The 13,939-nt window shown below is 43.5% G+C and overlaps 1 protein-coding gene and 1 long non-coding RNA gene across 7 annotated transcripts in view; one reads left to right on the forward strand and one right to left on the reverse strand.

Annotated features, from left to right (window-relative positions):
• INO80C (INO80 complex subunit C) overlaps positions 1–10,878 on the forward strand; it is an 86,991-nt gene extending 76,113 nt beyond the window's left edge. For all 5 annotated transcript variants that reach the window (XM_034761372.1, XM_034761368.1, XM_034761370.1 and 2 more), the window contains 2 exons: positions 1,618–1,685; positions 8,561–10,878. In XM_034761372.1, the coding sequence (XP_034617263.1) occupies positions 1,618–1,685; positions 8,561–8,692 (200 nt within the window). In that variant the 3' untranslated portion in view covers positions 8,693–10,878. The remainder of the gene's footprint in view (positions 1–1,617; positions 1,686–8,560) is intronic.
• The window catches only part of LOC117872669, a 59,984-nt gene that overhangs the window by 16,629 nt on the left and 29,416 nt on the right, over positions 1–13,939 (reverse strand). The window lies entirely within an intron of this gene.

Below are 13,939 nucleotides of genomic sequence, written 5' to 3' on the forward strand. Positions count from 1 at the left end.
TTAGAAAGTTTATGCCTGTTTGAGAGAGACAAGTTTGTGAGGAAAATAAATCTACGAGAACCAAGTCCTGAGTTGTTTACTCAGGTCAAGATTCTGTCACCTTTGTTCATGTTGAGTGGTACTGTATGAGTAGCCCCATGTCTGCCTTAATCTACTCATGGAGTAAAGAATTGCTCAACATGAATAAGAGGCAGAATCTACCCCTCAGTTTTTATCTGGGCAGGCTATAAGAAAAAGCACCTCAGGAATTGAGTATGTTTGCATTTTTTAATATTTTATTTATCAGCCTGTCAGGGTATATCTACACTGCAAAGAAACCCCTGTGGCAACAAGTCTTAGAGCCTGGTCAACTGACTCGGGCTTGCGCCATGGGGCTGAAAATAGCAGTGTAGATGTTCCTGCTCAGAGTGGAGACTGGGCTTTGAAACCCAACGAGAGGGGTGGATCTCAAAGCCTGGGCTCCAGCCTGAAAAGGAATGTCTACACTGCTATTTTTAGACCCGTAGTGCAAGCCCAAGTTAGTTGATCCAGCCTCTGAGACTTTTTTGGTAGTGTTTTGTCCAAAAATAACTTGCCATTTTTAAAAGGGTTTTCGAGACTAGTATTGTAGAAAAATGCAGACTACTGTGTGTTCCTGGCTATTATAACTGACAAACTGCTGATGTTGCTATTTCCACTACATTCTGTTTGTAAAAGTAAATGTACACATTTAAAAAAAAGATAGAAAAACGAATGTAATTGCATATTTTAAAACAGCTGCCTATAGCATTAATATCTTTTGAATTATTGCCTTATAGCGCACATGACGATTAAAGGATCTGATCTGCTAAATTGGAATCCTTCATCCATAAAATCTGAATCAGATGCATGGGGAGGGAAAGAAGCAAGCAATGTTCAAGATATTTTTGTACATATCAGTACTTTGTCAAGTTAGGGGTTTTTGTTTTTGTTTTTTTTAAACTAATGAAACATACAGAGATGTTTGCATACAAGAGCAATGCTATTACTGTCTAAGGGACACCAAAAAAATAGCAATTTCTATCATTTCATTTAAGTATTCAGACAATTTTCTAGGTCATTGGCCAGGCTTAAAGTGGCACATGCTTAAAGATTTATCTGATTTAAAAGATTACTTTGCTTTTTTGGATTACAGTATTTCAAAGCTTCAGTCTTGAGCAATGTTTGGTGGTCTTAACGTACAGCCAGCATAGTGACTATTCTTGCAGATATAATATCTCTGGTTGTAGAGGAAATATTGTCATTAAGACTTGCATGAAACCATGGTGTTTGGAATGCAGTACAAATAGCTCTCTTGATTTTTCTTCCTTTAGGGGCCAATCCTGCTCACCTTACCCCTGTCAGTAAGGCGAGCAGGATGGGGGCCTTAGTGTACAAAGAAAGCAAGCTAAATGCTTTCAGTTAATTCTGATTCATGTTTCTTTGCCTCACTGTTGCTAGTCAATAGAAATTTAATTTAGTAAAATAATTGTTTTTCAACAATTGTTTATCTTTTCAAGTGTTATTTTTATTTAAAAAAAACAACCCCCACAGATGTGACCCTGAAAAAATAGAATGCAGAAGTTAATATCTTCCTTTCTCTCTTTGACATACTTTTAGACTTTAATATCGAAGCTCCTCCTTCCTTTAAACCAGCCAAGAAATACTCTGATATTTCAGGACTTCCTGTAAGTATTTTTTTAAACTTATCTAAATTAGCATCTCATTTCTCACAACACAAAATAAAGATGTATTCAGGTAGGTCCCACTTCAGCAATTTACTTAAACGTGTCCCATTGATTTAGAGCAGGGACAGGCAAACTTTTTGGCCTGAGAGCCACATTGGGTTTTGTAAATTGCACGGAGGGCTGGTTAGGGGAGGGGGTCGTGGCCCGGCCCCCACCTCCTATCTGCCCCCACCCCGGGACTCCTGCCCCATTCAACCCCCCCTGTTCCCTGACAGCCCCCCTGGGACCCCTGCCCCATCCACACACAGCTGGCTACCCCCAGACCTCTGCTGTCCCATCCAACCCCTCCTCTTGTTCCTGACGCGCCCCCCCCCCCCCCCCCCCCCCCCCCCCCTCCCCCCTCCCCCCCCCCCTCCCCCCCCCCCCCCCCCCCCCCCCCTGCCCCCATTCAACCCCCTGTTCCCCCTGACCTCCACCCCGAACTCCCCTGCCCTCTATCCAACCCCCCCTGCTCCGTGCCCCCTTACTGCGCTGCCTGGAGCACAGGTGGCTGGCGGCGCTACAGCTGCGCCGCCTGGCTGGAGCCGGGCCACGCCACCCCACCACGCAGCTCAGAGCACCAGGTCAGGCCGGGCTCTGTAGCTGCACTGCCCCAGGAGCTCACAGCCCCGCTATCCAGAGCATTGTGCCAGCGAGTGAGCGGGTGAAGGGGACAGCGAGGGAGGGGCCTGGGGCAAGCCTCCCGGGCCAGGAGCTCGGGGGCCGGGCAGGATGGTCCTGTGGGCCGTAGTTTGCCCACCTCTGATTTAAAGCCAAACCCTGAGCTAAACTGCCTCTATCACATAGCTCCCAAAACCTAGGTGGACTCCATGGCTAAAGATCCAAAGCAGATTAAGAGTCTTGCCCCTTGAGATAGCTGCACAAGTTCCCCTATCCTGCCTCTTCCCAGGGGTAGAGTCTGGTTCTCCCCACCCACACACGCTATAGGTGGAGCTGGTAGCTCACATTTCCCATTACAGGAAAGGAGCCTGTTTTCAGTTGCTTATAATTTTTCTAAACTTCACCATTCAGACTAAAACTTTCTATGTCCAGTGTCTGTCTCCAGCTCATTATTCTTAGTCTTATTTGGAAAAATGATTCAACAGTTGCAGAGAATAAGATTAGGGAAAAATATGTTGTTTGGCTCACTTTCAAAAAAATTCTACAACTGTTTCATTGAGAAGCTCTAATGCCCCTATGATTTGGAGTAATAACTTGAAATTTGGCAGTGGGGTAGCCTTTGTGTCAGGGTTATACCTTTTGCTGCTGTTATGAAAAAAACACCCACATTTGGCCAAATTATAAGACTTTAAAAAATGTCAGTTCACATATGTTGAGCAGAGACTTGTTAGAATTTGGCAGCTAAATTCTCCATCTGCACTGAGCATAGTTAATGCAGTTGCATGCTGTCCTGGAGAACTGAATTTTACTTTTGCTCTGCTAAAGATTTCCTATGTGATATTAGTCAAGTCACTTAAATTATATTTTTAAATTAACTGTGTGGTTCCTCAATTTCTGGATACCGAACTTTAAGCATGTGGAATTTGTGGAATTGCTGAGCTGAGTGCAGAAAAACTGCAACTGAAGTCAATAGAAGTTTTGCTTTGAACATGGAAAGTGCCATATAATACTAACTACTCTGAAAAATCAGGTCCTGGGCATCTCAAATTGGGAACCCAAAATTGGTGGACACTTTTGACCTTAATCTCTCTGTGCCTCAGTTTCCCATCCCTAAAGCTAGGATAGTAATACTTCGCTACCTCACAAGGATGTTGTGAACATAAATTCATTGTTTGAATCACTCAGATACTGTAGTGATGAATGTCATAGAAGAGTGCATGGGGAAATTAATAATTCTGTGTTCAGAACAGGATTAGAGTAGTGTGCAGTGAACAAGGTGGAGGGCCACACACTGAAAAATGAGGAGAAAACAAAGCATTGAATAGTTGCTCATTAAGTGAGCACCATCCATTCTGGGCACTGAATGCTGAGATAAAAATAGAATGTGATCATGTAATTAAAGATTGTATCATAATGCATACACACAAGGGAGCTGGAATTAAGCTTGTATGAACAACATTAATTTGGGCATTTCCTAACTTTTGAGAGCTTTACTTTGCAACCTTAATTTTCTTTTAACATCTTTTTTTTAATTTTATTTATGTATTGTGACAGACCCAGACCAGTGGGGTACAGGAGTCTGGTAGAGGGCAAATATACTGGTCACTGGATGAGTAGTTTTCTGTTCCCTGAGTGACCAGAGAAAGGGGCTGCACTAGAGTAATCAGGAACCTGCTAGAATCAATTAAGGCAGGCTAATCAGGGCACCTGGGTTTTAAAAGGAGCTCACTTCAGTTTGTGGGGCAAGTGTGAGGAGCTGGGAGCAAGAGGCACAAGGAGCTGAGAGTGAAAGGGTGTGCTGCTGGAGGACTGAGGAGCACAAGCATTATCAGACACCAGGAGGAAGGTCCTGTGGCGAGAATAAGGAAGGTGTTTGGAGGAGGCCATGGGGAAGTAGCCCAGGGAGTTGTAGCTGTCATGCAGCTGTTACAGGAGCCACTATAGACAGCTGCAGTCCACAAGTCCCTGGGCTGGAACCCGGAGTAGAGGGTGGCCCTGGGTTCCCCCCAAACCTCCCAATTGACCTGGAATGGGGGTTCTTCCAGAGGGGAAGGTCGCTGGGCTATTCCCCAACCCACATGGTGAATCTCTGAGGCAAGAAAATCCGCCAATAAGCACAGGACCCACCAAGATAGAGGAGGAACTTTGTCACTATCTATCTATCTATATATATATGGGCAGTTGGTGGATGACATCAGAGGAGACAATATGTCTCCCAAGAGATCCTTCATCTCTGAGTGATACCTGCCACTTGGATCTCAGCTGACAACTCCTAAATCTAGAGGGTCAGACCACTGATTCAAACACATGCCTTTCTCCCCTGTCATTTGGGACTTAGCTCGCCCACCCAATAAAACCACTCCCCTTCAGCCAGTTTGCATTTTTTAACTAGAGTATTATATATATTATGGTAGCACCCAGGATCCCCAAGGAATGATCAGGGTTCAGTTGTATTAAGTGCCACATAAACAAGTAATCCAGAAGTCTCTCATTCGATAGAAAAGACAGGGCGCAACAGGTGGCTGAAATAGACAAATGGGGGGTTGTTTGTATTATTGTTACCTCACCCTCCCAAACAGATTTTAGCAGAAAAACAGAGGCTGCAACTAGTGTCTTCATCCCCCTCCCCTCCCCTTACAATTGCTTTGCAGGTTTTAACAGTAGCCCTAATTGGGGTTACTTGGGTTGCAGTAACATCTCTGGCCTAGCACAGGGGAGGGCTGCTGAGGGAGCTTAATTGCATAAGCTTTTTCCACTTCCACCTCCCAAAGCAGCTCTATAATTCCCTTCTACGTTGGCCTTGACCCTCTTCAGAATTGGTCAGTTAGTGAGCACATGGATTAGAGAGACTACTATTTCCCTCTGCTACATAAAAATATGTCAGAGTTTGGCTCTTAATTAGCCAGAGGAGACCAAATTTAGCCTGGGGAAGCCTGTAGGTTTCCTACTGACTTCAGCAGGCTCTTCCCTTCTTTTTCTCCATCCCCCATTGTCAATGAGCTATGTAAATGTAACTACTCTAGCATGATCCAGATAACCTTTCTCTGATGACTGCATTCAGCACTGCTTTTTTTCTTTTCTCTTTTGGCTCTTTCAGTTTTTCATCTGAATTCATCTTGGGACAAATTTCCTATTTTGCTTATGGCTGGAAGGTTTCTCTTGACTGATAAAAATATCCTGCTTAACAACCTTTCTTATTAAGATAGGAGACAGTGTGTCCTTTAAATTGCTGAGTCAGAATTGGTTCATAAGAAGCACGACATTTATTCTTAAAATCACTTCCTAATGGGAAGATACAGTACATAAGGGAATATTTTAGAAGTCTAGTCCAAAAAATGTCCCCTTGTTCTCTGTGAGAAATCTGATAGCATTTGTATGAGAACATTTCCTGTGAGGAGTGCAGGATTCCCCAAGAAATGTTATGTACAATAAATTCTTTAGCATTACTCATGCAAGGAAGTATTAAATGGTCTGTCTTATATAAAATGAGGAGTGCATTAAAACTCTCCCATCAGTACATTAGCAGTTATGTTAAATACCACAACTGAATTCTGTTGATTCTTGTCTCTCTCTGTGTGGTAACACAGATGGAATTATATCCCTTAATGTTCTAATAAGGCAGCCAATTTATAGTTTTAATGCGACATATGCTAAAAGTTCAAAAAGAATTGTATTTATGGATTGCATTTGCATTTCTAGACACAAACTCTTCTGTTGAAACTTAGAAGGTAGGCCTTTGGTCATATTAACATATAGAACAAAGTAATTTAATCTAACAGAAAAAATTACTCAAATGCTTGAACTTCTGCCTTTTCTGAAAACGTATCAGCTTTGGTGCTGTAGAAACAGACTAAGATAATTACATACTTCAAAACATGATAAAGTATCTGTGGCCTTTGACTTAGTTTACAAAATGTGGAGGACTTTTTCCTTTCAAAATTGCATTGCTCTGCTTTCTATCTGATTTAATTATTGCAGAAATATTTGAAAAAGTTTTAATCAGATTGCTTCTAACATAATTTATCTGAAAAATCACTAGATGGTAATTACATCTAGTATATAGTAATATCTTGACCTCCAGTGTGAAGTGTAAGACTGGTAGAGGATCCTCTCAGGGTCACAATTTTTTAACAAACATTTAATGAAATGCAATAAATAAGTAGATATGATTTAGCTGAAAAACTTATTGCTATTGTCCGTTAAAAATCAACAGGTTTGCTTAGATTTTCTTACACGCCTTGAGCCAAACTCATAGAACTTTGGTGTCCCTACAACTATATACCCAAAATAACTGTGTTGACTACATCAGGGATGATATTGGCCCTTCATTAAGTCCTACATTTGCTATTTTCTGAAAGGTAAAATATTTTCCATGTTAAGTTAATGTTTTGTGACGTTTTTTAAAAAAAAATGCTATATGGCAATAGTTCTCAATATACTCTGCTACATAACTTTTACCAGCCCTGGCTGTTGACTATCCTATAGCCATGTACTGAGTTTTCACTTTAAAGTGCCCTCCAAATTTTTCCGCCATGGAGAACATTTCCTTCCCACCATGGACCTGGCAGGGGGTTCAACACTACACCCTGAATCTGGGGGGGACCTACAGAGCCTGTGCTCTTCTGCAGTGCTTCCTGTCCCCTGGTTCCCTTGGTAGTATGCTTCTTAAGGAAAGCAAACTTCCAGTGCCTCAGCTGTCCACCATCCCAAATCTCTTGTCAGGGAGAGCAAGGAAGGAAGGTCTCAGATCACTGCTGGGTATGACATAAGATAATAGGAACAGGGTCAACAGTTATTTCAGATGGGCCTAGGGCGGAGAGAACCATAGCATGGAGATTAGCTTTTCTCTTGGTTCTACCCAATGTGCTGAGCCTGATAGCTAATATATGCTCAAGCTTTCTGGGGCAACAAGGAGGGAGGGATGATGGAGAGGAGCTGGAACCTCACCTAGGAAGCCCTAATCCAAATGTAGCAGAAGTGGAGGATACAAGCTAGACTAGGGGTGGGCAGACTTTTTGGCCTGAGGGCTGCATCTGGGTATGGAAATTGTATGGCAGGCCATGAGTGCCCGGTGGGGGAGGGGGACTCTATGGGGTGTAGAATGGGGGGCTCTATAAGGGATGTTACCGAGGTGGGGGCAGAGGGGACTCACGGGGTGTGGCACGGGGGGACTCTACAGGGGCATACTGGGGACTCTTAGGGGCCCTGCCGTCAGTGACCCCAAGGCGGCCGTACCAGGCACTGCCACGTGTGGAGACACCCTAGCTGGGATAGGTGCGGCCCCTGGGTGGTTTCGAGGCTCTCGAGGGTGGGGCCATAGAAGACTGGGAGGAAATTGGGCACGCTGCTGCCTGGAAGGCAGGGTGTGGGGGTGGCGTTTCCAATCCCGGAAACAGCATGGTGAAGTCGCACCTGTGCAGGTGGCTCTGCATGCCAAAAGATAGTGCTCATCAAGGAATTGTGAATCGGGTGCTGGGGAGTGCCAGACGGAGCGGAGCAAGCCCCCGACCCTGCTCCCCGGCGGGAGTTCAAGGGCTGGATTAAAACGTCTGACAGGCCAGAAGCGGCTCCCAGGCTGTAGTTTGCCCGCTCCTGAGCTAGACCAATGTTAGTTGTGTCACTCGGCTACATTATGATGCTGAAAGCAGAAATCTGGAGTAATGCAAAACACTGAGTTAAAATTTCTTATCAGTTCAGTCACAGAACCAAAAGCTTTTTCTTTACAAAAATCTTTGCCATTTTAAAGAAAACTAAAGCTACAAACAATCCAACACAAGCAGGGAAATCAAGCCACAGCTTTCAGACCACCCATAATTCAGCCTCTTTGGTGGTAATATATTGGCAACAACCCCATTCTTTGGAGAACTACCTTGTAAAGGACTGTACCAGACACACAGTTGCTAGGGTGATGTTAGAGAGCTGTGGTAGTTTTTTTTTTTTTTTTTTTCTGCTGTATAGATTTGTATGTGAAGCTATTTTAGCCCTATTATGTTTAATGCATTTTTGATGTAAAAGCTTTTTCAGGGAACTGTTTAGTTCTTGCTAAAGTTTTGACATGTGAGGGAAGAAAGAGGAAACGACTTTTTGTCACATGCTAACATCTCATAAATTTCTCGTTGTTACACACATTATTATGGACTCAAGAAATGTTTTGTTTTGACGTTTTTATTGAGATTTCTCTCTGAATGGTATCTCTGCCATTGTTTCTTTTCCAGGCAAATTATACAGATCCACAGAGCAAGCTGAGATTCAGTAGCACTGAAGAATTTGCTTACATTCGGATGCTTCCTTCAGACGTTGTTACAGGTTACCTGGCATTAAGAAAAGCAACGAGTATAGTTCCCTAAGACTTGCAAAATGCCTTTGAGTGACCAGCCATGGATTGGGATAACATTCAGTGTTTTAAATAAAACTCCGATTGTGGCATTGAGATTATTGGGGGGGAGGGAGGGGTTACAAAGGAATACTCATATTTATGTCTGTAAGTGGCTTTAGATTGAAATGTGCATTCGAAAGAATATTTAGTTTTAATTTTGATACATCTGTATATTTGTTAGCTTGCTGACTCTTAAGAATCCTGTTGTAGTCAACAAAAGATCCTGAACGTTTAGGGTGCAGTCCTGGCCCTACTGAAATCCGTCTGAGTTTTGCCAGTTCCTGCAGTGGGACCAGGATTTCACCCTTGCTATTGTTAAGTGCACTGATATTTGTCTCAGAAGAAGGAGTGATCTGAGCCCAGGAGTAGTGACCAAGAACTCCTGAGTTCTAAACCTGCCTTGCATATGGAGAAGTCACAAACTCTTCACTTCAGTTTGCCCCCTCTGTAAAATACTTGTCTGACTACTGTTGTGGGGATTAGTTGGTTAATGTCCATTAAGCGTATTGAAAATGAAGATGTCTATTCAAGTGCTAATATGCTAATATTTATATTGCAAACTTAAATATGGGGCAGGGTGTTGGGTGGGGAAACAGATACTGAATAACTTGGGATATTTTAGCTTTCAGATAATTAAGAGAACTGTCAGTGTAATTAAAATTATACACACAAACTATGATACAAGACTCAATCATAACGAATAAGGAAAAGAGGGGTGAATTAAGATTGCATAAATTCTGGCATTTCCTTAACTTTTGAGTACTTGACTTTGCAACCCTAATAATATTCTTTTTAATGTATTTTTTGTATGAAATTTCCTAGTTTTTAAAAAAAACAAACTGAAAGAACAAAAATTACATCATTAGCATCATAGAAACACCTCCATGGTTCATCGACAGGATTGGAATCTTCTGATTCGCCACACTGACCTCGGTTGCAGGAACTAGTGGAGCAACTGATAGCAATAGTGGGTTGGCATCTGCTCTATGGACCAGCACTAGAGGGGTGTTAGATGCTTTCCCAACTGATTTCACAGATATTTGTTCACAGGAGAGGAATGATGAGACTTGGAAATCTTGGATTCCAGTCCAGGTTTTAGAGGGGAGTGTGATCTAAGGGGCACAGTCTGTTCTGCCTGTTCCTCCTCCTAAAGTATGATCCCCTCTGCCTTTTCCCCTCCAACCTGTCTCTGTCCTATCTCTTCCCCATGCCTGGCTCCCTGTCCCAGCCTCCTTGCCCCACAAGTCCTCATCTCACCCATTCGGGCATCCAATTCCAGTCTCTCTCTTCCCCCCAAGTCCCTTTGCTCAGTTATTCCAAGTCCCCCACCTCACTCTCAGCTCCTTGTCTTGTCTACATGCCCAGTGAGTCCCTGTTCCCTCTCTCCTGGCTCCTCAGCCAGTCATTCTTTCCCTAGCCCTGGCTTCCAGTGTCTCACCCACCCCGCCCAACGCATGCTCCCAGTCCTAATCTCCCTCCCCGAGCTACTTGGCTAGTCTGGGTCTCCCCTGCCTCTGGCTCCCTCTCCTAGTCTCTGCCCAGCTAGTCCCAGTTGTCCCCTGCACCCAGTCTTGTCAGATCTGTCTCCTCTGTCTCACTGCACCACCGGTTCTTAGTCCCATTGAATTTTAATGGCCAGGTTAGGGAGGAACGGAGTCATTGTGATCTTGTGGAATGAGCCTGGGCTCATGGTAGCAGGTCTGTTCTAATCAGAACTCTGCCACTGACTTGCTAAGTTACCTTGAGCAAATCGCTTCATTTCTGTCCGTTTCCTCATTTGTGAAATGGGGCTAATGGTGCTTAGGAGTCTAATCTCCCATTAATGAACGTCTGTACTGTGTTTTGCACACACAGCCCTATGGCAGTGCTAATTATTATTATTATAGATTTTTCTCTACTGCCAGGATGTATACACAGAGTACTGTCAACATTGGCTTACTTCCAAGCCCTAAACAGGAAGGTTAATTAATGGGAAATTTCAAATTTACCGGCTGTATCTGGGATTTAAATGCCCATTTTTTATGATCCAAAACTTACAAAACAAAGTCAATTAAAAAATCTTTTTGACGTGTTTACAACAGGTCCCTCAAATCCTTGGATATTGGATAATGCCACAACTATATCCCAGAACAGGAAATAATAAAACAGTATATCTCACTTGATAGAATCATAGAATCATAGAATATCAGAGTTGGAAGGGACCTCAAGAGGTCATCTAGTCCAACCCCCTGCTCAAAGCAGGACCAATTCCCAGCTAAATCATCACAGCCAGGGCTTTGTCAAGCCGGGCCTTAAAAACCTCCAAGGAAGGAGACTCCACCACCTCCGTAGGTAACGCATTCCAGTGTTTCACCACCCTCGTAGTGAAATAGTTTTTCCTGATATCCAACCTGGACCTCCCCCACTGCAACTTGAGACCATTGCTCCTTGTTCTGTCATCTGCCACCACTGAGAACAGCCGAGCTCCATCCTCTTTGGAACCCCCCTTCAGGTAGTTGAAGGCTGCTATCAAATCCCCCCTCATTCTTCTCTTCTGGAGACTAAACAATCCCAGTTCTCTCAGCCTCTCCTCATAAGTCATGTGCTCCAGACCCCTAATCATTTTTGTTGCCCTCCGCTGGACTCTTTCCAATTTTTCCACATCCTTCTTGTAGTGTGGGGCCCAAAACTGGACACAGTATTCCAGATGAGGCCTCACCAATGTCGAATAAAGGGGAACGATCACGTTCCTCAATCTGCTGGCAATGCCCCTACTTATACAGCCCAAAATGCCGTTAGCCTTCTTGGCAACAAGAGCACACTGTTGACTCATATCCAGCTTCTCGTCCACTGTGACCCCTAGGTCCTTTTCAGCAGAACTGCTACCTAGCCATTCGGTCCCTAGTCTGTAGCAGTGCATGGGATTCTTCCATCCTAAGTGCAGGACTCTGCACTTGTCCTTGTTGAACCTCATCAGGTTTTTTTCTGCCCAATCCTCTAATTTGTCTAGGTCCCTCTGTATCCGATCCCTACCCTCTAGTGTATCTACCACGCCTCCTAGTTTAGTATCATCTGCAAACTTGCTGAGAGTGCAGTCCACACCATCCTCCAGATCATTAATAAAGATATTAAACAAAACCGGCCCCAGGACCGACCCTTGGGGCACTCCACTTGAAACCGGCTGCCAACTAGACATGGAGCCATTGATCACTACCCGTTGAGCACGACGATCTAGCCAGCTTTCTATCCACCTTACAGTCCATTCATCCAGCCCATACTTCTTTAACTTGGTGGCAAGAATACTGTGGGAGACCGTATCAAAAGCTTTGCTAAAGTCAAGAAATAACACATCCACTGCTTTCCCCTCATCCACAGAGCCAGTTATCTCATCATAGAAGGCAATTAGGTTAGTCAGGCACGACTTCCCCTTCGTGAATCCATGCTGACTGTTCCTGATCACTTTCCTCTCCTCTAAATGTTTCATAATTGATTCCTTGAGGACCTGCTCCATGATTTTTCCAGGGACTGAGGTGAGGCTGACTGGCCTGTAGTTCCCCGGATCCTCCTTCTTCCCTTTTTTAAAGATGGGCACTACATTAGCCTTTTTCCAGTCATCTGGGACCTCCCCCGATCGCCATGAGTTTTCAAAAATAATGGCTAATGGCTTTGCAATCTCACCCGCCAACTCTTTTAGCACCCTCGGATGCAGCGCATCCGGCCCCATGGACTTGTGCACGTCCAGTTTTTCTAAATAGTCCCGAACCACTTCTTTCTCCACAGAGGGTTGGTCACCTTCTCCCCATGCTGTACTGCCCAGTGCAGCAATCTGGGAGCTGACCTTGTGCGTGAAGACAGAGGCAAAAAAATCATTGAGTACATTAGCTTTTTCCACATCCTCTGTCACTAGGTTGCCTCCCTCATTCAGTAAGGGGCCCACACTTTCCTTGATTTTCTTCTTGTTGCTAACATACCTGAAGAAACCCTTCTTGTTACTCTTAACATCTCTTGCTAACTGCAACTCCAAGTGTGATTTGGCCTTCCTGATTTCACTCCTGCACGCCTGAGCAATATTTTTATACTCCTCCCTGGTCATTTGTCCAATCTTCCACTTCTTATAAGCCTCTTTTTTGCATTTAAGATCAGCAAGGATTTCACTGTTTAGCCAAGCTGGTCGCCTGCCATATTTACTATTCTTTCTACACATCGGGATGGTTTGTTCCTGCAACCTCAATAAGGATTCTTTAAAATACAGCCAGCTCTCCTGGACCCCTTTGCCCTTCATGTTATTCTCCCAGGGGATCCTGCCAGTAAACATCAAGGCCACATTCACTTCGCGTATGTGTTTTAAAAGGGATGTTTTCTCCTTACTTTATGTACTGAAGAGGTGTTTAAGATAAGCTTAACTTTGATATGAAAAGAAATCTTGTAGTACTACTGTAAGATCAGTATTGCTTTGACTAAGCAGACAGTAGCTCAGAAAATTGGATTTCAGCACAGGTTATTGGCTCCCACAAACACATTTAAAATTCTTTTGGTACAAATCCACATAGGAATGCTTTTAGAGTCCACTTTTCCCCCCAGTTTTGTTATAGCCATGTTGGTCTCAGGATACAAGAGAGACCAGCTGGGTGAAATAATATATTTTATTGGACCAACTTCTGGTGGGTGGAAGGGACAAGCTACTGAGCTTCCCAGAACTCTGTAAGGTCCCTAGCAGGTGTGCTGTTGGGGATCATACAATGTCACTGTGTAACCAGATTTGTTACAAAGTTTCTACTGTACAGCATGCATATATATATATATATATAAATAAAATAAAAATTAAATATCACATTTGAAAAACTGAGTCTGTCATGCTGAATGAGATTGTAATTATTAGAGGCATATAAGGTTCAGAGGTCTGCATTTTTAAAAAAAAACAAAATTTGATGGGCCCATCTCTTTGTGACTGTTAGGGTCCCTTTTTCTTCTCTCCTCTTGCTTGTTAGCTATTGCTTCCCTTTTTTCTCATCCCAAGTGGCTCACTTATAATCATTAGGCTGTGGAGTAGTAATGATAGGAAGTGAAAGAAGCAAGTCACTTGGGACATTTAATATTAAACTGAACAAAGTCAGTTTGCTATGTGGAATAATCAAAATATACTTGAATTGGTAGAAAGTTGAACTATAACTCTTTTCCAACATCTGATTGTCATTTATTCCATCTTTTTGTGTGTATAGTGTATGGACCTGCTACCGTG

The sequence above is a fragment of the Trachemys scripta genome, chromosome 2 (genome assembly GCF_013100865.1).
Source record: "Trachemys scripta elegans isolate TJP31775 chromosome 2, CAS_Tse_1.0, whole genome shotgun sequence".
Classification (NCBI taxonomy): Eukaryota; Metazoa; Chordata; order Testudines; family Emydidae; genus Trachemys; species Trachemys scripta.